This window comes from Sus scrofa, chromosome 1 (genome assembly GCF_054392235.1).
Source record: "Sus scrofa isolate SSC_HxYL_T2T_F1_AM1 chromosome 1, Sscrofa_HxYL_maternal_Yorkshire_Landrace_v2.0, whole genome shotgun sequence".
Lineage (NCBI taxonomy): Eukaryota > Metazoa > Chordata > Mammalia > Artiodactyla > Suidae > Sus > Sus scrofa.
This window is the reverse complement of record NC_139383.1, coordinates 44,235,428-44,260,766: the sequence shown is the minus strand read 5'-3', so window position 1 is coordinate 44,260,766 and position 25,339 is coordinate 44,235,428. Positions and strand designations below refer to the sequence as shown.

Here is a 25,339-nt window from a genome sequence, read left to right as displayed (position 1 = left end):
ATCAGTCACATTTCAAGTACTCAATAGCCACATCAAGACAGTAACTAAAGTAGTGGGCTAGGCCTTTTATTGCAAATCTGAAGCAGTAAAAAATTTCATTAATTTAAATGCTAAAAGAAATAATACTAGTACTTGACCCTGTTCTTTAAATATAAGAAACATACGCAGGAGATTAAATAAAGTAGAACTTCATTTCCATTGCCTTCTAGAACAGCATCTAAGTTTAATAGTTTTTATACAACTTTCACAAATACCCCAACCAAAAACCCCCCAAAAGAAAAAAAACTTTAAATGTATGATTAAAACGTATTATAGACCTTCATCAATTTAACAATTTCCCACCAAAAATAAATTACAAAAATTTTAAATTACCTATTACTAGACAATGTTCAGTACTCCCTGAAGACTACTCCTTTAAAGTACAAACAAGCCTTCCTAGAAAATCCTTCTTAGTAAAAACAAAACAAAAACCTATAAAGTTTTATAATCTTTGAGACAAAGTGATCACAAAAGGAAAATAAATACTTGAATAATATCCATCCTTTTTGAACAATATGAAGCGTATACTAAAGTAAACCTACACAGAAAATGTTTAAAGTAAGTCATTTAATCTATAACAATTCTTGCCTTTTTTTTTTTCATTACTTTGACTTTCATTCTGAATTTGTCTTACTGTTTCTTTGTGGTGTTGTCTAACATATTCCTCTATTCCTTATATTTCCTATAAACTGGAAGTAGATCTAAAGGTTTAGTTAGATTTACAGTCAGCCCTCTATATCCACACATTTTGCATCCACAGATTCAACCAACTGTGGATCAAAAATATTTAGAAAAAAACCCCAACAAGCTCCAGAAAGTTCTAAAAAACAAAGCTTAATTTGCCGCATATTGGCAACTATTTACATAGCATTTACACTGTAAGGCATTTTAAGTTACCGAGAGATGCTTTAACATATATAGGAAGATTTGTGTTGCTTATCTGCACACACTACACCATTTTATATAAAGGACTTTAGCAGCCATGGATTTTGGCATCTGCAGGGGTGGGAGGTGGGAGGCCTGGAACCAACCCCTTGCAAATACTGAGGGACAACTGTACCTAAATGTCTATGGCAAGAAGTACACTGTGTGTTTCAACAGGCATTTGCTGTCTGGCTGTCCTACCACAATTAATGTTTCAAACTAAAAATCTCATGATTTATTAATAACTGAGTAAAACTTCTTGCATTAAGAAAGATGCTAAAGAGGCAGAAGTGTTATCTTTAATTAATTTGGCAGACTAATATTCAAATCAGAAATGTATTCTAAAAGAGCAAAGAAAAACAGGGTAGAATGCAAATCTTCCCAAAGTGGCTTACTGTAAGCATGGACTCTTCATTAAGTGATATTACTTCTCAAGAGGTTATTCAACTTCAAAACAAAATTCTTTACAAAGTAAGGATGTGGGTATGAAAATACAAAGCCCAATTTTATTTTTTCTGGAATACAAGTGTCTCAAATTTACTCTAAATTCAATAAAATTTTTGTGTGTAGGTTTTTTTAAATGATTTTTATTTTTTCTGTTATAGTTGGTTTACAGTGTTCATTTAAATAACTTTTCTTGTCTATGATATAAACATTTTGGTTGCTAAGAAAGATTAGTCAATGGTAAATTTTATGTCAAGATTAGAAATTTCCTTATTTTATTCAATAGCTACCTTTCTAAGATCACAGAATTTTATAATTCAAAGAGACCTTAGAGAATATAAAGACTATGACAATTACTATTTAGATAGTAAAACTAAGGCCCATCCAGGCTGCTTCTATTTCTAGAGCTACCCAAGTGACCAGTGGCAAAACAGCACTTTGAACCCAATTCTTACTCCCAGGGCAAGGAAGTGGAAGTGTTATCAAGCAGATAGCCATAAGGAAAAATGTGTTTCTATAGATACAATACCTACATTTAACTTAATATTTACAGCTACCACAAAGCAAGCATCTACCTATCATATGGCAGGCATACACATACCATGCATCATCTGTAATTCTTATCATGTTCTCCCTCTCTCTTTTTTTAATAGTTAAGGAAACTGGAAGTCAAGGTTTAAGCAATTTGCCTAAGATCACACATGCAGTAAATAATACTCCAAACTAGCCTGGCCATAAAAAGGTCTGAAGACCTTTTACTTCACTGTGTTTACATTGGCCACACTGTAACTAGCAAACAGTGAAAACTAATAAATTGATTTCAACATTCAACTACTAAATTCAAACTACTAAAGTGATATACAAAAATTTTTTTAAAAACCTAAACCAAAACCAGTTGAACTCTGTCTTACCTATAGACTTCGTTTGGGATCCCATCTTTTCACTTTCACCTACATTTGATTTTGAGGCTTTATATTTACAGAAAAAAATAAAACAAAGATGACCATCAAGATATTCTTTGCCTAGAACTCAATAAGGACAAATAGACCTAATTCTAGGAGGATCTTTGAGCCTTAAGACATGGCCTTTGCTTGACCTAAGCCATTATCAACACACGATGAGATTTTCTAAGGCAGTGAATTCTCAAAATAAGGTCCCTGGATCTCCTCTATCAGCTGGAATGGAGTGGGGAGATGTATGAAAATTCAGGGCACACTCTGCAACATAGGATTGAAGTAGTCCCAGAAATGAAAAAAGAGAGAAACAGTGTATCTAATTAAATTTTTAGGATAATTGTTGCCATTTATTCATATTTAATGTAGTCATTACTATTCTATTTCTCATCTTATACTCTTTTAAAACATCTAAACTTTTTTTTTTCCTTAAGGGCTGTACCCGTGGCATATGGAAGTTCCAGGGCTAGGGGTCATATCTGAACTGCAGTTGCCTGCCACCCCATGCCACAGTCATAGCAACGTGGGACCCGAGCTGCGTCTGCAACCTACACTGCAGCTCGTGGTAATGCCAGATCCTTAACCCACTGATCAAGACCAGGCATCAAACCCGCATCCTTGTGGATGCTAGCTGGGTTCATTTCTGCTGAGCCAAAACAGGAACTCCTTTTTTTTTTTTTTTTAACTTTTCCCTCAAGGTAATTCCTAATATAATTCTTGTCTACTGGATTCTACTCTGTGGCACCGAAATCAAAGTAATTTTTTATTCAGTTTCCTATTATTCCATCCTGTCCAGACTTTAATCTACTGTCCATATAATCTTCTAAAAATGCACAACGGCTGCATTTTTTCTCTCTAGGTAGACCATGTCTTAAGGCTCAAAGATCTTCCTAGAGTTAGGCTAGTTTTTATTTTACTGTCTTATACATAAAAATGTCAATTACTTTACCTTGAGCACCCCTCAAAAACCCCTTGTTTTGGGAAAGATTAAACTAAAACAAGAAATTAGCAAATATCAAGTTGTACAGTAGGGAACTTAGATTCAGCTCAACCATTAGTTTTGGAATTTCATACACCTTTTTTTTTTTCCCTTGCTTTTTAGGGCCACACCTGAGACATATAGAAGTTGCCAGGCTAGGGATGGAACTGGAGCTGCAGCTGCTGGCCCACACCATAGCCAGAGCAATGTGGGATCGGAGCCACATCTGTGACCTCCACTGCAGTTCACGGCAAAGCCAGATCCTTATCCCACTGAGTGAGGCTAGGGATTGAACCCGCATCCTCATGGATACTAGTCGGATTCATTTCTGCTGAGCCATGACAGGAACTCCCATACACCTCTTTTGATAACATTTTAGAAGGTCTAAGCTAAGAACCTAAATTTAAAAATCTGGTAAAACATCTTTATTTTCGAAGTGAAGAAACTGAGCCCCAAATAGATTATGTGAGTTGCCATATTACAAACTGCATGGGATTAAAATCCATACCTCCTGACATCCTTTATAATTCTGGCAGTAATAGAACAAAAAGGTAAAGAAGCAGTCTGAGTTCCAAATGAGACCACATGCTCAAATCTCAGAATCAAACAGGGCTCAAAACAACAGACTGCTCTGAACATCTTCCACCTAGCCAGTGCTACTCCATACACACCCAAGTGCGTGTGCACACACATACACATACACACTGGAAGTCACATATATGCACAGGCATGCACAGACACACACACAAAAGCACGAGTACTCCAAGTTGTTCTTTGTAAGAATTACAAAGAAAATAGTTGACGACATATAGCAGTTTAACTGTTATGAATCATAGCAGAGAAAGCTGTTGATAAAGATGTAAAATATTATCTCACAGTTACCAATAAATGCTTCTACACTTTTTGTTTTAAAATATATGTACAGGAGTTCCCGTGGTGGCGCAGTGGTTAACGAATCCGACTAGGAACCATGAGGTTGCGGGTTCAATCCCTGCCCTTGCTCAGTGGGTTAACGATCCAGTGTTGCCGTGAGCTGTGGTGTAGGCCGCAGACGTGGCTCAGATCCCGCGTTGCTGTGGCTCCAGTGTAGGCTGGCAGGTACAGCTCCGATGAGACCCCTAGCCTGGGAACCTCCATATGCCGCGGGAGTGGCCCAAGAAATGGCAAAAAGACAAAAAAAAATAATAATAAAAAAATAAAATAAAATATATGTACAAAAGGTAACCATGTCACAAAAAAGGAACAATTACGCTTTTAGACATCTGTACATTTTTGAAGATTTGCAAATGAGGGAGTTCCCTTTATGGCTCAGTGGTTAACAAACCCGACTAAGATCCATGAGGATGCTCACAGATGCGGCTTGGATCCTGCATTGCTGTGGCTGTGGTTTAGACTGGCAGCTGTAGCTCCGATCTGACCCCCTAGCCTGAGAACTTCCATATGCCAAAAAAAAAAATGTGCCATTTCAATTTAGGACGAAAAGTACAGATTGGAATTTAAATCTCTAGCAGTTATATCACTTAATACCAAAATTTTAAATTTATCATCTACACCCACCTACTTCCTAAAAGGCTTACTTTAAACTTCCTAAAAGTTTACTTCATAAAGTCAATGAAACAAATGTAAAATATAATTACAACAGAGATGACAGGAATCACTACAAAAAATACCATCTGACTACAAATTATGAATACTGAGTTTCCTTTACAAATTATGTAATTCTCCTTGCCTCATTTAAAAAAGCAATACCAGAATTCCCGTTTTGGCTCAGTGGAAAGGAACCTGACTAGTATCCATGAGGATGCGGATTCAATCCCTGGCCTCACTCAGTGTGTTAAGGATACAGCATTGCCACAAGCTGACCCCTAGCCCGGGAACTTCCATAACCAGCAGGTGCCCCCCCCCAAAAAAAAAGCAATGCCATTTTATCTGGTAAGATCATCTTTTCTTCCTGCATTTAAACTTTTGAAAGAATCTATCGTAGAAATTCTTATATAAAAGATCCAAAGCTGCCTGACAGTCAACAGAAGCAGAAACATTCTTCACATGGCCTTTTCTCCTTTATGACAAAAGGGGATAATGTAACTAATGAAAGCATTTTGATCCATTCTCTTTGTTTTCTTCTACTTCCTCATAACAGCCAAAGTCCTAGAGCTCATTTAATCTAACCCACTCCTTTCATAAAGAATCTTTCTCTAAGAGTACTGTTTTAAAACAAAGACTATGACCAAATAAAAAACATTCAAAGGTCAAATATGAAAATCTCTGCCATCCCTCAAGATAGGAAATAATATTCCTCTTTATTACGAGTTAGCTCTTAAAACAGATTGTCCATTTGGCTTATGAAAGTTCTGTGAGAAAACCCTACCTATTTGCTCCAATTTCCAACTCAAGCCTAAAGACCACTAATTTCATGTCATTATTTCTCCCCAAGGTTCTACCATTCAAGTCAAGCAAACATTTTTATTTTCAGTCTTCTACACCACCACGCATTCATTCAACAAGTATTTATTAAGCAGCAACTATATGCCAAGCACTGGGCTGGGTTTTAGGGGTACACTGGTAGAAAAAACAAATGCGGATCCTGCCTGGCAAAGCTTGGAGTGGTCTTGCACAGGAGGCAACCTGAAAAGAAAATGAATGGCACATATAATAATAGCAGTAACTATGTGCCAGGCACTGTTTTGAACATAATCATGTTTTAATTGTCCTAATCCTCACAATAATCCTCTGAGATACTTTCTGTACTGAGAAGGAAAGTGAAGCACAGAGGTTAGGTAACTTGTCCAAGGCCACTACAAAATCAGTAGTAATACAGACAATTACAAACCATCATTAAGCTGTATGTAAGAAACTAAAAGAGAATTAGCCATATGGGAGCATATGGCTTCCTTCTGGGAAGTGTTTTGGTTATTATCAGCACAGCAGTTCTCACAGGTCTGTGACACCATTTCAGGGCATCCATGAGGTCAGAACTATTTTCGTAGTAAAAAAATATTGTCTTTTTCACTGTGTTGACATCTGTACTTAAAGGTGCAAAAGCAATTACGAATAGACTGCTGACAAGTCAATGCAGTTGCACCAAACTACCAGTGGTCACTGTACTTTTCACTACCACTCACTCACAGTCAAAAAAATCACTTAAGAATGTCCTTGAAGGAGTTCCCATCGTGGTGCAGTGGTTAACAAATCCAACTAAGAACCATGAGGTTGCAGGTTCAATCCCTGGCCTTGCTCAGTGGGTTAAGGATCCAGTGTTGCCATAAGCTGTGGTGTAGGTCACAGATGCAGCTTGGGTCCTGCGTTTGCAGTGGCTGTGGTGTAGGCTGGCAGCTATAGCTCTGATTGGACCCCTAGCCTGGGAACCTCCATATGCCAAGGGTGCGGCCCTAGAAAAAGGCAAAAAAAAAAAAGAATGTCCTTGAAGAAGCAGTAAAATTATTAATTCTAAAAATCTCAACACTTGAGTAAATCTTTGTAATATTCTATGTGATGAAATGGGAAGTATATATAAAGCATATTCACTGCATAGCAAACATGTTGTTTCAAGGAAAAGCATTTAGGCAACTGCTTGAGTTGCCAAGCTGAAAAAAAAAATTTTTTTTGGAATATCATCTTTATTTCAAAGAATTGTGGTTATTAAGAATATATTTGGCAGACATGTTCTTGACAATAAAGTGAACCTCCTATTTCAAGGAAAACAACTGACTGCATTTGTTGCCAATGAAAAAAATTTGTGCTTTCAAGTGAAAGTAAGAATTTTGGAAAATCTGAATCCATCAGCATAAGATTGACAGCTTTCCAACACTTACAGATTCTTCTGATGAGACTGGAGACTTAACAATTGTGATTTTCTGGAGTTCCCTTGGGGCGCAGCGGGTTAAGGATCCGGCATTGTCACTGCAGTGGCTCAGGTTACTGCTGTGGTGCAGGTTTGATCCCTGGCCAGGGAATTTCCACATGCCATGGTGCAGCCAAAAAACAAACAAACAAACAAAAAACCCAACTGTGATTTTTTGATAATGCATAATGAGATTGTATTTGGAAAATCTGGATAACTCAAAACAAACCGGAATTTTCAAAATGACCAATGCACAATGTTAAAATCATGCTTTGGTTAAAAAAAAATCCATTCGAAGACTACACAGATAGACCAATATACTTTAAGTAACAGTGTATGAAAATGTTTTTGAAAGTCTGACTCCATATTTTAACTAACCATTAAGAAACTACCTTTTACTATCAAAGAATATCCACAATTATCTGAAATGGCCATTAAATTATTTCTCCCTTATCCAGTTACATATCTCTGTGAGGTCAAATTTTCTTCCTACACTATAAACAAAACTACACAACTGAATGTAGAAGCAGATGTGAGAATCCATCTGTCTTCTATTAAGCTAGATTTTTCTTTTTTTTCTTTTTTTTTGGCCACACTGTGGCATATGGAATTCCCAGGCCAGGAATCAGATCCAAGCCACACTTGCGACCTAAGCCATGGGTGTGGCAACACTGGATCCCTACTGTGCCAGGCTGGGGATGGAACCTGCATCCTGGCACTGCAGAGACCACCACCTATCCCTCTGTGCCACAGCAGGTACCCCTAAGCCAGATTTTTTATTTTAACATAAAACAATCCTACTCTTATAATGTTGGGAAATGTAAGGGGTTTTTGTTCTCTTTTTATGGCCTCACCTGTGGCATATGGAAATTCCTGGGCTATGGGAGCTGAAGTTGCAGACCTATGCCACAGCCATGGCAACACCCGATCCTTAACCCACTGAGTAAGGTCAGGGATTGAACCCGCATCCTCACAGACACTATGTCAGTTTCTCAACCCGCTCTGCCACAACAGGGACTCTGCTTTTTCTTTCTTTCTTCATTAATAATGACATTTATCCAGGGATTGAACCTGCATCCCCATGAACACTAGTCAGGCTCCCTTCTGCTGTGCCACAATGGGAACTCCTACTGTTACTATTTTTAACTGATGTGATAAATATTTAAAGTTTTCTTATCTAAAGTTCTAATACAGTAAATCAAGTACATATAATGCATGTTAAAAAAAATTCTTTGGGGGAACCTTACAATTAATAATGTAAAGGGGCCCTAAGACCAAAAAATTTAAGAAATATTGTCTCAGAGTTTCTAAAAGGAGACCCATGTGGACTGAGCCATAGAAAATAAGAGGAAAGAATGGTCAGATATGTCACTGGAGGGCTATCCAGAGGCCAGATCATACAACTCCTAACAGAGATAAGGAGTCTGAATTTATTTGAAGTACAAGTGAGGAATTTAAAGCAGAACAACATGATGAAATTTATTTTTTTTAAAAGGGAGCTGTTGGAGTTCACACTGTGGCTCAGAGGGTTAAAGACTCCACACTGTCTCTGTAAGGATGCAGGCTCAATCCCTGGCCTCACTCAGTGGGTTAAGGATTCAGCATTGCCACAAGCTGTGGCATAGGCATAGGTCAAATGCGGCTCAGATCCAGTACTGATATAGCTGTGGTGCAGGCCTCAGCTCAGATTTGCCCCCCGACCTGGTAACTTCCATATGCTACAGGTTCAGCGTGTAATATGGGAGACAATGTGACCGAACTAGAGTTAGGGAATTTGAAATGGGGACAAGTAGATAATGTGTGATACATTTTTAAAAGTCAAAGTATTTTAAACCTAACAGAGTTCCCTTGTGGTGAAGCAGGTAAAGGACATGCCATTGTCACTGCAGTGGCTTGGGTGGCTGCTATGGCACAGCTTCAATCCATAACTCAGGAACTTCCACATGCCATGGGCACAGCCAAAAAAAAAAAAAACTTTAAATCTCAAAATGAAGTTCAAACAATATAGAATATTTTCTGTTTTCATTTTAATGTTAAAGAACTCAATTGCTCTATGATCAAACCAGAGGTGGGGTGAGGAGAAGCAACCGACCCAACATTTTAGAAATGTCACAAGTATACTAAATCCATACTCAATACTCTAATATAATAATATTTAAATTTATTTTTAGTCACAGTTTCAAGTTTTTCTTAAAATACAATATCATGAAATAGTAACTCAAAAATCACTTCTTTGTGAATGATTCAATCATTCAATAATGTGATGGGTGCTATATTAGACACTATGGATAGTAGAATCAAAAAACAGACACCATCCCATCTCTCATGAAACTTGTATTACAGAATGATTTATTGGTAATCTTTGAGGATTCATGAGGCAACTAAAGCTGTTTCAAATAGTTTATTCATTCAAATAAACATTTATTGAATATACACTATTCCAAGATCTGGAGACAAAAATGATGAATAAGACACAGATTCTGCCCTTGAAGATTTTATTGTCTAGTAGAAAGAGATAAAAATAGATTTCCAATCATAATACACAGTATTGTAAACACTATCATAGAGGCATGTATGATGTATGAATTCAAAAACAAATGAAGGCAATCAGAGAGAAGGTTAGGCCCATCCATTTTGCTGCAAATGGCATTATTTCATGCTTTTTAATGGCTAAGTAATATTCCATCATATATATACACCGTATCTTTATTTTTTTTTTTTTCGCTTTTTAGGGCTGCACTCAAGGCATGTGGAGGTTCCAGGCTAGAGGTCCAATAGGAGCTATACTGCCGGCCTTTGCCACAGCCACAGCAACTCGGGGTCTGAGCTGCATCTTTGACCTATACCACAGCTCACAGCAATGCCAGATCCTGAACCCACTGAGTGAAGCCAGGGATCAAATCCGCAACCTCATGGTTCCTAGTTGGATTAGTTTCTGCTGTGCCACGATGGGAACTCCTACACCATATCTTCTTTATCCAATCCTCTGCTGGACATTTAGGTTGTTCCCGTATCTTGGCTATTGTAAATAGTGCTGCAATGAACACTGGGGTGTATTATGTTTTTGGATTATGATGTTCTCTGGATATGCACCCAGGAGTGGGATTTCAGGATCATATGGTAGTTCTATATTTAGTTTTTTAAGGAACCTCCATATTGTTCTCCATCCATAGTGGTTGCATTTGCATTCTCACCAACAGTGTAGGAGGGTTCCCTTTTCTCCACACCCTCTCCAGCATTTATTGTTTATGAATTTTTTGATGAAGGCATTCTGACTGGTCTGAGTTGGTACCTCTTTGTAGTTTTGATTGCATTTCTCTAAAAATTAGCAATGTTGAGCATCTTTTCATGTATTTTTTTTTTTGGCCATCTGTATGTCTCTTTGGAAAAATGTCTATTTAGATCTGCCCATTTTTTGATTGGGCTGTTTTTTGTTTTTGTTTTTTGACATTGAGCTGTATGAGTTGTTAGTATATTTTGGAGATTAATCCCTTGTCAGTTGCTTCACTTGCAAATATCTTCTGATCTGTGGACTGTCTTTTTATTTCGTTTATGGTTTCCTTTGCTGTGCAAAACTTTTAACTTTAATTAGGTCCCATTTGTTTATCTTTGTTTTTGTTTTCATTACTCTAGGAGGTGGACCAAGAAATTATCACACTAAGTGAAATAAGTCAGACAAAGACAAATATCATATGAAATCACTAATATGTGGAATCTAACAAAAAATGATACAAAAGAATTTACAAAACAGAAATAGACTCAAAGATTTTGACACCAAATTCATGGTTACCAAAGGGGAAATGCGGAGAGGGAGGGATAAATTTGGGGGTTGGGATTGACATATACACACTACTGCATATAAAATAGATAGGTAAAAAGGACCTACTGTATAGCACAGGGCAATCTATTCAATACTGTGTAATAACCTATATGGGAAAAGAATCTGAAAAAGAACAGATATACGTATATATATAACTGATTTACTTTGCTGTACACCTGAAACACAACTTTCTAGGTCAACTATACTCCAATAAAATTTGTTTTAAAAAATAGAAAGTTATCAAGAAAGAAGTTTACCGAATGTTGGCTGAAGATTGGCTAATAATACATGAAGCAGGGAAAGGGAAAACTTTGAGATACGAAAACCCCTAGCAGGTGAGGTAAGGATGTAAGTAGGTCAGAAAGGTTGGTGTTTAATGTTTTCGTTTAAAATTTCCAGTTTTAAAAAAGGGCAAAACACCAATTCTATAATCCACTTGAGAAAACTTGATATCCATACTCAAAGGAATTCTTATTTTCAATGTAGTTTGGGAAGCACCATGAGGAAAAAAACTACCAACAAATCCCTAGAAACCAAAATGGATTCACAAAGAGATGTTAACCCCTAAAGTCAACTTTCACAAAGCATTTGATGGTTCAGATTATTTCATCTAAAACACAGTCTTGACCTTCCAAGAGTTTAACCTTCTGGAGGTAGAGAAATGTTGCAACCACTAGTTTTAATATGACACGACAAATCTTATAATGGTCCAAGCCAATTCAAGGTGTTATGATCCTCTGTGCCTATGGACAGCAGAGAGGTTGGGTGAGGAAAGCCTTCACGGAGATAGTGATTAAGTGGTGCCTTGAAAGATGAGTGGGTGTTTGATACCACAGACAAAGGGGACAGATATTATACATAAATGCCTATGCCAAAGTAGAGATGCCATGAAAGAGCAAGGCCTATTTACAGAAATGCAAACAGATCAGTTTTATTGAGGCAAAAGCAGCTAAGGAGGAGTGACAAGAGATAAGGACGGACAGACTGGGCACTGATCAACAAGCTATAGTTTGAATTTAACAAGTAATAGGTATAAAAAGAAGAGTAACAGAATCCGAGTTGTCTTTTTTAATATGAACCATTTATAAACACTTTATAACAGTTTTGGCAATGAAACGATGATTTAGAAGGGGTAAGCAGCAATTAAGAAACCATGTTAGGAATATGCAAAAAAAGATAACAACCTTAACTATGCACAATCTCCTAAATTCAATCCATCTCTTTCCTGCCAGATCTGCTCCTTCTCCTGGATTCCTTACTACAGTGAAGGATACAAGCCTCCCAGGGTTGTCATAACAAATTAACACAAATTCAGTAGCTTAAAAGGGAACAAAATTTATTTTCTTACAGTTCAGGATGCCAGGAGTCCAAAATCAAGGTGTTGGCAGAGTTGGTTCCTTCTGAAGATCCTGAAAGAGAAACTGCCCCATGCCTATCTCCTAACTTTTGGTGTTTGCCAGCAACCTTTTCCATTTCTTGGCTTGTAGACACATCACTCCAATCGCTTATTCCATTGTCACACAGCCTTCTTCCCACTCTCTGTGTGTGTCCTCTGAGGATACTCTCACTGGATTTAGGGCTCACTATAATCTTCTATGACCTTATCTCCATAATTATATCTGCAAAGACCCTATTTCCAAATAAGGTCATATTCTCAGGTTCTGGGAAGACATGAATTTTTCATGGGGTGGGACGGGAGACACTATTCAAGCCACTGTAGGTATCAACCAATGTCTAGGAAGACATGAATTTTTCAAGGGGTGGGAGGGGAGACACTATTCAAGCCACTGTAGGTATCAACCAATACATTTCCCAAAAGGAAATGTGATGTCATGCTTAACCCTTCTTCTTCCTTTGCATCTACATAATTAATATTGTTTCTACTCCTTTAAAGAGTATCTCCTTTTCTTAATCCCCATTACTGTTTTTATTTCAGTAGTGTTCTTTGTCTATACAGCAAACTTCCTGCTACAGCACTAGATGAATTTAATTATTACTCTCAATTCTGTGCCTGTATTGCTGGAGAAGGTCATACAGAAGGGCAGAGTAGTGGTACCATGAATTTAACTCCAAAGTGGTCGTCAACATTGCCTGGCAGTCCTTCTATTTCTCTGGCCAACTGGCTCTCCTACTCTTTCATTACTATTTCAAATCTTTTTCTCTCTCCTTGAGCTCTTAACTTCACCCACTTTCAGCAACTGTCTCAGACTATTCTATGGAGAATAAAGAAGTCATCACACAAAACACTCCCTCTCACTTCTGCATTCATCATCTCTCCTTTCCCTTTAAGTATAATTGCTGTCCTTTTGATATAAAGCCATGCTCCCTACATGTATTTTGTTGTTAATGTTGTTGTTGTGGCAGTGCCTGTGGCATGTGGAAATTCTCAGGCCAGGGACTGAACCTGTGTCACAGCAGCGACTGAACCTGTGTCACAGCAGCGACCCAAGCCACAGCAATGACAACGCCAGATTCTGAACGCACTGCACCACACGAGAACTCCTCTAGCTGTATTTTGGATTTCATCTTCACTCGGAAACCTTACTAATTATCCCTTTCTGTCTCTAGAATATTCAGCTTCCCCCTCAACTGGATGTTTCTCATTGGCTTGTAAACATGTTTTAAGTTTATTTTTCCATTTAAAAAACAAAATGAAAACAACACCTTCCTTGAAATCACACTCCCCCTCCTGGCTATAGAGCTACACTTACTCCTTCTGCTTGCTTTTCTCTCCACCTCCTCCTTCCCCAACTAGATACAAATGTGTGTTTCTGGAGAGATTGGTTTACCTATTTCTGTTGTCTTGGGTCCCTTACTTAATCCCTGTAAATGGAAATAACAATACTAAACCTACCCCATAGAACTATTGTGAGAATTAGGTGAATCAACATATATATAAAAGATTTAGGATAGAGCCTGGCCCATAGTAACTGATCAGAAAGTTAGTGATACAGTTATTACTAATAATATCTCATATACACCCATCTATTTAGCCAACTAACACTGTGGATTCATCCTGAATTCCCTCATCCCTCTGTTTTGATCCACCCCTAGATTTTGTTCATTTTTATCTCTCAAATCTCTTTTGTTCTGAACACTTTCCTCCATCTCCGCTCTTATTCTGTAATATCATGGATCAGAATAAGAGCCACCTAAATGATTTCCTGCATTTACTCTTGTTATTCCCCCAAACTATCTCCTTACCATAGCCAGAGAGAACTATTCTAATCTCACATCTGAGGCTACCACCTAGTTTAAAACATTACCCATTGTTACAATACATCCCCCAATCTACTGCATGGCTTAGAAAATCATGTAGATATGTGGTCCCTACCTATCTGTTCACACTTACTTTGCATCTCACTTCTTTTGCCTTCTGATCTTATACCAACTCTTTCAATTCCTCAAATGTGTTAAGTACTTAACCATCACAGGTGCTTTCCACTTTCTGTTCTCTCTACCGGGACGGTATTGCCATTTCTCTTGGCATAATTAACTCCTACTCATCCTTTATGTCTTAACTCAATGGTCAGTGATCAAGCCTTCTCTGATCCACCAGAATAGGCTCTCATTATGCACCTCAAAGTTGGAATTTCACATTTATGTGATAATTATTTCAACAACTTCCCCAATAGAATCCAAGTTCTGTAACAGCGATAACTGTATCCGTTTTTGCTCTCCCCTGTATCCCAAGTGCCCAATACAGCATATGACACATACTTAGTACTCAATAAAAATATACTGGATCAATATTAAACTTCAAGTTCAATGCTGCAAAACAACCTTACTTCTTGTTTAAAAACAGAATAGCTTTAAAGCAGAAAAAGGATAGTAGATCACTGGTTCATTATCAGTGTAGCTCTAGACCAAAATTAAAATTTTCTCCACTGATGGCTGTAAAGAGTAAATCACTTTAAAAAGAGATACTGATTCAGCAACTACTGAGGGAAAGAAGGATGTGACAGAACATGTATTGTTTTGTTGTCATTTTAAAGAAGGGGTGAACAGGCAGAAGACTATATTTCAAGGCAGAGAGGTAAGTTTTTCTAAAGTACTGGTTCTCAACCTTTGTTCTACTCCAAGGCACCTACTACTGCTACTACTACTATTACTACTACCGCTATCCCAGTCAGTACCTGTGACTCCAGCACAGCTGTCACCAAGTGGCTCGCCACAGCGGGAATTCTCAAGCAGGTGGGAAGTATAAGAGAGATGTGAGAAATCTGAAATGGTACCACCTGAAAATATTCTGAATTCTCTGCCCTTCCCTCCCCCTTATAGCCATCCCTCTCCCCAAATATAATTTAAGGAAAAAAGGAGTCAGATAGATGTCATTTATATTTAATTTTTAAGTGCAACGTATAATTTGTTTTGCATCAACATTGTTTTCCTAACTACTAACTACATTAATATTAAATGTAGTATTAACTAAAGACACAAAGGACAAGGGAAGGGCTAATCTGGAAGGATACTCAAGACCAATTTAAACCATAAGTTACCTATACTGGAGGTATCTGTATCTTAATTATGTCATGGTAATATGTTTTAAGGTATTTATCTCTAAAACCATTGACTTTTAGTGCACATGTGCTATATTAAGCCATAACTGACCTCAAAAATTATGTCCTAATGTCCATATCCTTAAAACAACAGAATTGAATTCACTTACTAAGAAATAAACCGGCCAAGAATGTGTGGACATTTTTCTAAAATTTCAAGGTCTAAATAGATTGTTAACACTACATGAGACAACCTCCGAAATTCTGCAGATGATACAAAGGCAGGTCTGCTTTGAAAGGCACTACTAACCATGAACCTCCCTCCTCAATAAAACACATAACTGATTCCATGAAAACTGTAGAAATTGTTAAATGTAGGAATAACCCCACAGACAGAGAAGTCAACTATAACTGAAAAAACACATAATCACCATTTTCTGAGATCTTTAAGTCAAAGATTTCAAACATTCTCACCCTGTGATAGGCTAGCATTTCTTATTTTGAGAAATAATGGCCACCTTCTAAGCCAGGAGGTGGAACAGAATCAGAATATGTAACTACGATTTCTAAAAATAAACTTGCATAATTTTATTATAGCTCTGAATACTCATTTAAAAAATGTAAAGATGAAAAAATACAGCACAAGCTCCTGCTCAAAGACCAACCCTTTCTCCAAAATTGGGTTTTATATCTGACAACAAAAAATCACTTTAAAGTTTCCTTAATTCTTTCGAAAAATTAGTTAGATATTGTCTCATTTTTTAAAAGTTGTTTATCTTCAGTAGATACTTTCAGTTGTAAATTAAGAGTAGCCAAAGCCACTCTTGCTGTTATTCAAACTATTTCTAAAGACCATCCAATGCAATTTCACTACTATCTTCTAGAAACTATCACTAATCAAGAAATTAAGAGATATTTACATATACCTAAAATAAGAAGTGATTAGCTTCGCATCAACACTTCCATTCCAACCTCTTCAGAAAGGATGAAAGAAATTAACCGTCCTTGCAGTGGAGAAGAAGTCTCCCATATGCAATTCTGTGCTAATCAAAGATAAATTACACCACCTCTTTCACGGCTGATAGGAAAGCAAAAGAACGCTAACCACTAAGCAAGGAGAGGATGTATTTCTGATATTCATATTGATTTGGATCCAATGGGCACTCTCAATTATCACAACTGATAGTAATGATGATTTCTTCTGAAATCTAGTGTTCAAAGAGCTTTGTACATCACTGATTATACCATTTTTATCTACTTTAAAATGAAAGCTGCATTCTTGTATTTGAATTATCTAGTTAGACAATGCTCTTTATGTAACAGTGTTAATACATCCTGATTTCTAATTATTGTAATGTACTAATTTACTTTTCTGCAAAACACGGTAGTTTTGTTTTGCACCACCACTACTCTACCCACACCCAAGACTAGAAAGAGACTAAATCAAATGGTCATTCTTCACACACTCAAAAATAAATCTAGACTTAGGGAAATATGGTAAAGTATATAAAACCTCAATGTTAGAAGTCATGCGAATAACTAGGGCTCTCTGGTTGAATCTGCTTGTAATTTAAAGACCAACTAACTGTAAAGTGAGAAGGACACTGATACCATCTTGTTTATCCTACTAAATTTCCTAAGCTTTTATCAAATTCCCCTAAACAGTTCATGCAGACAAGGAATAGTCTGTGTGAAACAACAGAAATTGATCTGAAATAGCTAAAAATAAGGGCTGTGTCCGCTAGCGATATACAATCCTAGTTTATCAATGTGAAAGTAGATCCAAAAACTCAAATGTTAAAAGGTGTACGAAAGTGTTCTTACAACAGAGAATCTTTGAGCCCAAGTCTTAGGTTTGTTAATGTAATATGCACAAGTAGACTGATACACTTAGTTCCTGTTTCCTCCTCAAAGAGATACTAGGAAGGTGGATGACAGGCTCCCAGGAAGACCTACACGTCAAACTACACACCTTTTTCTACTCTAACTTCACTTCACTCTGCTTCCTGCACACAACGCACTCCCCCGTCACATATGAAAGCCCAGGTGCCCTGGTTAGCAGTTTTCTAGGGTCGTTTCACTGGTGCGTTAAACGGGACCTGATGACTGGAGCTGAATGCCACCCCTCCAGAGCCCATTGCTCACCTCTAGCTTGTGGTTGATTTGGGACACAGTCTGGGCTTTGTGGCAAAGCTGCGCGAAGCAGGAGCTCAGGCTGGTCATTTTCTGCCTCCCCTCATAAGTGATGTCCGCCTGATCCGGGTCAATCTCGCCCAGAAGCAGATCCACATCCACGAAGGCTTTGTCGAACTCCTTCTCCAGCACCTCCAGCCACCGGAACATGGATACCCCGCCAGGGGGGACCCCCACAGCACAAGAGGCGCCCCCTGGGCCCCCACCGGCTCCTGCCGGGCATGGGCCGCCAGCCGACATGGCGCCGTCTAGGGCCTCCCGCGACTGCCGCTGACCCCGCTGTCCACCCGCGAGAGGAACTGCTGGGACTGCAGGAAGCCCCGCGCACACACGCTCCGTCGGTCCCCTCCCTTACCCTCACGCGGCTAACGCCGGCAACGCAGCCCGGAGTGGCAGGAGTAGCAAAGCTGAGGCGGCGGCGGCAACCGCACACGGAAGACTCCAGCAGTCCCACCTCCCGGCCCGCCCCCACTGCGCATGCGTAGAAAAGACCAAGGCGGACGCAGCCGGGAGAGACGAAGTGGGCGGGGCTAGGATGCGACGTAGGCCTATGAAAAGCCTCTGCTTGGGACCGGCCTGTCAGCGGCCATATTGACAACTGGCAAACTCTAGCTTGAATACCCGAAAAACAGAGGCTCGTGATGTTGGCTTCCAAGTTGGAAAGGCCTGAGGAAGAGAAAAGTGTCCACGTAGCAAAGCGGAAGAGATTCTGCCCGTTTGACTTCACAGTGGGCGGGACCCATTCTAAAATCTTCTGGGAAGTTGCTGCTTTGACGTACCGGGGGAGGGAAGGAAGAGTAAGGAAGGGCCATTTGAGCATGCGCAGTGGCCACGTTTTACCTTTTCCAGTTCGGTTCCTGATTAGGATGAGGTGGGTAGGGTCGATGGACACACTGGCTCTTCTAGATAAACCAGGCCTTAAATTCCTGGTGGAAACTGCCTAGAACTGCATATTGAAGGACAGCGGTTCACCAGGTTTTGCTGAATTAATACAAGACCTTTTGTCTTGTCCTTAAAAGGCAGGCGGCCTTGGATTCAAGTTTTAAACCCTATCACATACTAGCTGTGCCATCATAGTTGTATTCTTTAACCTCGAAGCCTCAGTTTCCAGCATTTACTTCACTCAGGAACAGGATAAAATGTTTTGCTTCAGTACTTGGCACTTGGTGTTCCTTATTACTATACAGGTCATGCTTTTTCAAGCAACTACCTAAAAAGGTGTACTTGTTTTTAAAAGTAGTACAGTGTTCCTACACATAAGACAAAATTATAAAGATTCATGCATTCATAAATATATTGAATGCAGAGTCCTATTGAGGCATTGGGGACACAAAAATGAATGGAGACATGACTCTCACTTAAGCGGAGCTCATAGGCTACTGGGTCTAACTCTCCTAGCTACAACTTTAATTTGAATTTTGAAAGTATTGAGCAACTGCTCTTTACCATTTCACCTACTGTCTCTCTACTTCAAGAGTAACCCCCAGTCTTGATAAGGAAAGGAGAAACCAGTCTGCGAGTAGGCTGGTAAGAACTCTCTTTCCTAGGAGACATGGCCTAAGGGAATATTTTACCAGCACACTCCAAACTCTTCCAGTTTTCTCCACAGGGCAGGCCCTTCGCTAAGGCAATGTGGTGAGGAATAAGAAATCATAGTTTTAGGGTTTTTTTCTGGGTCACGGCAAACTCTACTATATCAGCCAATAAAGTCCTTTGGCTTCAGCAAACAGCTAAGTAAAACTAATCAGAGATCCTTGCCTAGAGCTTAAATAGGCCCTTTCACAGGGGCCTATTTAACATAAAACTAAGATTTACATCTTTCCCCGCTCCCTTCCAAATTAACTTTATTTTTATCAGCAATATTTGCAAGAACATCACTACTGCAGCTACCACGTCTCCAGCCACTTTCTCTATTCATAATATAGTTAGCAGTTCCATTTTCAGGAATTTAAAGTACAAACATAAAGTTGGGGTTGAGGGGCCCAGGTACCAAATCACAACAATAGCTTTCAGTTGTTGAATACACACTATGTGTTCGGCATTGTGCTGTTTGCTTTATTGCTTTGACTCTTACAAAATCCTGTGAGCTAGCTGTTGTTAGCTTTTTATAGATGCATCATAGAGAACTTAAGTATCTTGTTAGCTTGCTATACAGCTAAAAATCCACTGAGATGAGATTTCAATCTAGGTGTCTTTTCCTCCAAAATCCTAGCTGTTAATCATGGAGTATAGAAGGATGAGGAAATCCATTGCTTCATGTATAAGTTACCTGTGAAATGAATTGACAAATCAGTCCCCAAGTTTTTTTCGAAAAAAATTTCTTCCCAGTTATAAGCCATATATTAACAACTGTTAATATATGAGAAATATTATCCCAAAGAGTAATTGTAATATTCATTTCTATATCTTACCACTTTCTCTTTTTTTTTGTTTGGTTTTTTCTAGGGCTGAACCTGCAGCACATGGAGGTTCCCAGGCTAGGGGTCTAATCCGAGCTGTAGCCATTGGTCTACACCACAGCCACAGCAATGCTTCTTCAACCTACACCACAGCTCACAGCAATACTGGATCCTTAACCCACTGAGCAAGGCCAGGGATCGAACCTGCAACCTTATGGTTCCTAGTTGGATTTGTTAACCACTGAGCCATGACGGGAACTCCTACTTACCGCTTTCTTTAGCTTATATGAACTACTATTGAAAATAAATTTCATTTCTTTAAAAAAACATTTGGAGTGCCTGCCATGGCTCAGTGGAAACGAATCTGACTAGCATCCATGAGGCCGTAGGTTCGATCCCTGGCCTCATTCAGGGGGTTAAGGATCCAGCATTGCTCTGACTGTGGTGTAGGCCAGCAGCTACACCTCCGATTTGACCCTAGCCTAGGAACCTCCATATGCTATGGGCGAGGCCCTAAAATGACAAAAAAATTTAAAAAAAAATTCAACTTCATGTAACTGAAATGCATTTTAAGTGTTTATTTGTACCCAGGGCTCTGATCCTTGGTGAATACCCCCATTTTCAGGATTGAAGAACCAACTCCATTTCTGTGTACAATTTTTACAATTCCAAGTCATACCCTCTGTGTTTCAGAAGATTTTCATCTCCTTATTACCATTCTATGTAGCAGCTTCCACATCCTAATGTGCTTGCTGCTTGGTGCTATGTGACTATTTCAGATGCTCATGAGACACCTTCTAGGTAGACATCATCTTTTGTCCAACTTGATTGGGGCTTTACATCTGTGCAAGTGCCAGCCTAACATGGACATGAAAAGCAGGGTTTGATGTTCTAGTGCTGCCATCTGTTGTCAGTGTGCTCTATCTACATGTATTGCTTGTCTCGATCTACTTTAGCATTGGGAGTACTATGCAAACTCAATGTTTGTGGGACTTATTTTCAAAGAGATTAAACAAATTGATACTTCTATTTGAAATTGCATTGGCAAAACCGCCTAATAATTGTTTCAAGAATCATTTATGTGATTAAAAATTTCTTCTTTAATAAAATATTTATTTGGTTCCCATTGTGGCACAGTGGAAACAAACCCAACTATTATCCATGAGGATTTGGGTTCAATCCCTAGCCCCACTCAGTGGGTTAAGGATCTGGTATTGCCATGATCTGCGCTGTAGGTCACAGATGTAGCTCAGATCTGGCATTGCTGTGGCTGTGGCATAGGCCAGCAGTTGTAGCTCCAATTTGATTCCTAGCCTGGTAACTTGCATATGCCACAGGTGTGGCCCTAAAAATTCTGTGTGTGTGTGTGTATTTATTTTTGACCATGACTACAGCATGCAGAAGTTCCCAGGCCAGGGATCAAACTCACGCCACAGCAGCTACCTGGCTGCTACAGTGATATTGCCAAATCCTTAACCTGCTATGCCCCTAGGGAACTTCAAAAATTTCTTATATAACTTAAGTGTGACAATCTTGTTTTAGAAACTTATCCTTACAGTGCTTTACCATAAGGTGTTACTAAGAATTCAATGAGGATTGAGGAAACTGGAAAAAAAGGACAATGCTAAGGATTTCTTTGGTTGGTAGTGGTAATTAGTGGTGACGTTAGGGTAGAGTTCAGACATTTATTAGTGCATCATTAATTGTAAAGACACTGTAGTGAATGGACTTGGAAGATAACCCTTGGACTGGAAAGGGAAACTACCAGGCCCTGTATTAAGCCCCACATGTTTCATTAACTCTCCAGTGATCCTGCCAGGAAAAGGAAAAAGTATTAAGTGAATACCATTGGTCACTAGAAACAGTTGTATGATGAATAAAGCCAGCTAGGGACAATCCACTACATTTTACTTGAGCAATGTGGGAAAAGTCTTGGAGTATCATACTCATATATATTATTTGTGTTATATTTACTCATATTTACTAACAATTTGAAGTTCTGTGATACACATGCTGAAGAAGTTTGGGCATTCTACAGTGATTTATTAGTCTCATTCTCCTGGTCATTTCTCTTATATACGCATATGGAACAACCATTTGTCCTCTTGTTCGTTTTTTCTTTCTTTCTTTTTATAGCCGCAGCTGCAGAATATGGAAGTTCGCAGGCTAGGGGTCAAATCAGAGCTGTAGCTGCCAGCCTACACTACAGTCACAGCAATGCCAGATCTGAGCTGCATCTGCAGCCTATACTGAAGCTTGTGGCAATGCCAAATCCATAACCCACTGAGGGAGGCCAGGGATCGAACACGCATCCTCACAGTTCCTGTGTTGTGTTCTTAATCACTGATTCACAATGGGAACTCCAATCTTCTTGTTCTAAAAACTTGAGAGTTTTGGTGCAGTGATGTAGGATTAGCTCAGAAACCTCTTCCAAGAAGACTTCCTTTTTTTCTAACATGGAGCTGTGGACTCCATCCCTGTTTAATTTACTACAAATACCTGCTATAATATTCTAAATGTATATAGCATACACATTTTTTGGAGCCCCTTGGACTGTGAGTATCTTGGCAATAATAGTGGTATCTTGCTTATCTTTGAAGGTCAGGTCCTAACATAGGACCTGGAATATAGTAGGAATACTGGAAATATTTGTGTGATCATTTCAATAATTAAGACATCACAATAGCCTACCCAGGAAATTCTAAAAACAGTCACTTTTCAAGACATGCCTTTGATACCTGCCAGAGAGCATAACTAAACATATCTTTATACTGGCTCAGGAATTAGGACTATCTATAAAATATTTTAAACATTCCTTTAAAATCCAAGGAATATTTTTCCCAATCTAAAGAGAAAGTTTCATTTAACAATGATCTGGTTGGTTTGACTAATAAATCCAGTATAATTTAGGCTTCAAGAATTATTTTACCTGAGTTCCTGTTCTGGTTCAGTGGTAATGAATCCTACTAGCATCCATGAGGATGTGGGTTTGATCCCTGGCCTTGCTCAGTGGGTTAAAGATCTGGCATTGCCGTAAGCTGTGGTATAGGTCACAGACACAGCTTGGATCCCGCATTGCTTTGACTATGGTGTAGCCTGGCAGCTACAGCTCTGATTTGACCCCTAGCCTGTGAACTTCCATGTGCCACAGATGCAGCCCTAAAAAGACCAAAAAAAAAAAAAATTATTTTACCTATTCCATAGTTCAAATTTATTAGGTACTACATTTTGTATGGTATACCCAAACCTAAAGACAAAACATAAAAAGAGTTTTAAAATCCCTTTTACGGAGTTCCCGTCGTGGCGCAGTGGTTAACACATCCGACTAGGAACCATGAGATTGCAGGTTCGGTCCCTGCCCTTGCTCAGTGGGTTAATGATCCAGCGTTGCCCTGAGCTGTGGTGTAGGTTGCAGACGTGGTCGGATCCCGTGTTGCTGTGGCTCTGGCGTAGGCCAGTGGCTACAGCTCTGATTCAACCCCTACCCTGGGAACCTCCATATGCCGTGGGAGCGGCCCAAGAAATAGCAACAACAACAAAAGAAAAAAAAAAATCCCTTTTACTATATTTTATTCCGTTATACTCTCAAAGACTGACTATAACAACTGTTACCTGATCTACACTCTTTTTTTTTTTTTTTTTTTTTTTTTTTTGTCTTTTTGCTATTTCTTGGGCCGCTTCCACAGCATATGGAGGTTCCCAGGCTAGGGGTCTAATCGGAGCTGTAGCCACCAGCCTACGCCAGAGCCACAGCAACACAGGATCCGAGCCACGTCTGCGACCTACAGCACAGCTCACGGCAAAGCCGGATCGTTAACCCACTGAGCAAGGGAAGGGATCGAACCCGCAACCTCATGGTTCCTAGTTGGATTCATTAACCACTGCGCCATGATGGGAACTCCTGATCTACATTCTTCATTTACCCTTTCCCACAGCTTCGGGTTTGTGTCAGCACTATTTAAAACCACCATTTATCAACAATGCTATCAGAGTTTTACTAATCATTGATTCTTCCTCTTTCTTCCACTGTCAAGTTACGGCTTACTTCTCAGACTGTCAGACTTTACAGATCAAACAAACTCCCCCTCATCAGTCTCTGTCATTTACATTTCTTCCGAGATTAGTTCTAAAAGGGGGCCAAAACAACACCCTTTAATTATCCTTTCTTTACACTTATATTAAAAATATAAAAATATTTTCAATGATCTCATTAGAATTTTTATACTCTTCTGAATGAATAAGTCAGAAAAGTATAGTGAAATGATTACACAAAAAGCCATGTCACAACCATTGCTCGAAATACAATATGTTTGGTCCTCAACTGGTTGTATTTTACTCAAAACTCATTTGGCTTTTGTGGTCATGATGAGCAGGAGTGAGGGTGAAAAGACTTCTATAGTGGACATTTGTCACTACTGTTCATATTTGAACCCTCTTCCTCTGTTTAAGGAATTCCCTCCCTTATGTGACTAGAATATTGGAGATAGAGTCCTCCTCCTATAATGAACTAAAAACATCAGATAATCACTTTCCCAGCTCTGTAACAGAACAGAGGCATATGTGATCTAGGTTCACCTAAAGAAAATCATCCACCTGAAAATTTTAACATGGAGATAGTGAGGCAAGGATTGCAAGAATTCTTGGTAGGGAGCAGAGATTGGGGTGGGATAGCAACATTCCTCTTCAGTGGCAACAGTGCCAGTAATGGTACCCAGTTCCCAGTTCAGTGGTGGCCAGGGCATCCGTGGTGTGCAGTGACGCTACACTGAAGTACGTGCTTCTCACTGTATAGCTTTCCTTTATCCTTGTTCATTTCCAAATCTGGTGCTCCAGGCTTTCCTGCAATTCTGTGCGCTACCCAGTTTTCTTTCAGTAATTGCTTTTCTTCTTAAGTCAGCCAGAATTTGTTTCCATTGCTTGTGACTAATAAAGCAAACTGATACAACTATCAGTTACTGAGATGGTCTTTTTGCCCATGCATTTGACATGCTTTAGTACACTTCATCTCTTTCACTCTGTAAGATGGAAATTATTTCCCCCATTTAATCTTCATTTACAGAAGAAAACATTGAGATGTAGAGGGTTTTTTTGTTTTGCTTTTGTCTTTTTGCCTTTTCTAGGGCCGCTCCCACAGCATATGGAGGTTCCCAGGCTAGGGGTCTAATCGGAGCTGTAGCCACCAGCCTATACCACAGCCACAGCAACGCCAGATCCAAGCCATGTCTGTGACCTACACCATAGCTTAGAG

General features: G+C 39.1%; 3 protein-coding genes across 4 annotated transcripts in view; 1 reads left to right on the top strand and 2 right to left on the bottom strand.

Annotated features, from left to right (window-relative positions):
• Window positions 1-18,167, bottom strand: part of GOPC (golgi associated PDZ and coiled-coil motif containing) — a 44,949-nt gene extending 26,782 nt beyond the window's left edge. For both annotated transcript variants that reach the window (XM_003121242.6, XM_003121241.6), the window contains exon 1: window positions 17,645-18,167. In XM_003121242.6, the coding sequence (XP_003121290.1) occupies window positions 17,645-17,932 (288 nt within the window). In that variant the 5' untranslated portion in view covers window positions 17,933-18,167. The remainder of the gene's footprint in view (window positions 1-17,644) is intronic.
• Window positions 1-25,339, bottom strand: part of PHF3 (PHD finger protein 3) — a 1,103,753-nt gene that overhangs the window by 1,037,071 nt on the left and 41,343 nt on the right. The window lies entirely within an intron of this gene.
• Window positions 18,271-25,339, top strand: part of NEPN (nephrocan) — a 34,367-nt gene continuing 27,298 nt past the window's right edge. Inside the window, exon 1 of the mRNA XM_084958430.1 lies at window positions 18,271-18,563. The gene's annotated coding sequence lies outside the window, so the exon portion shown is untranslated. The remainder of the gene's footprint in view (window positions 18,564-25,339) is intronic.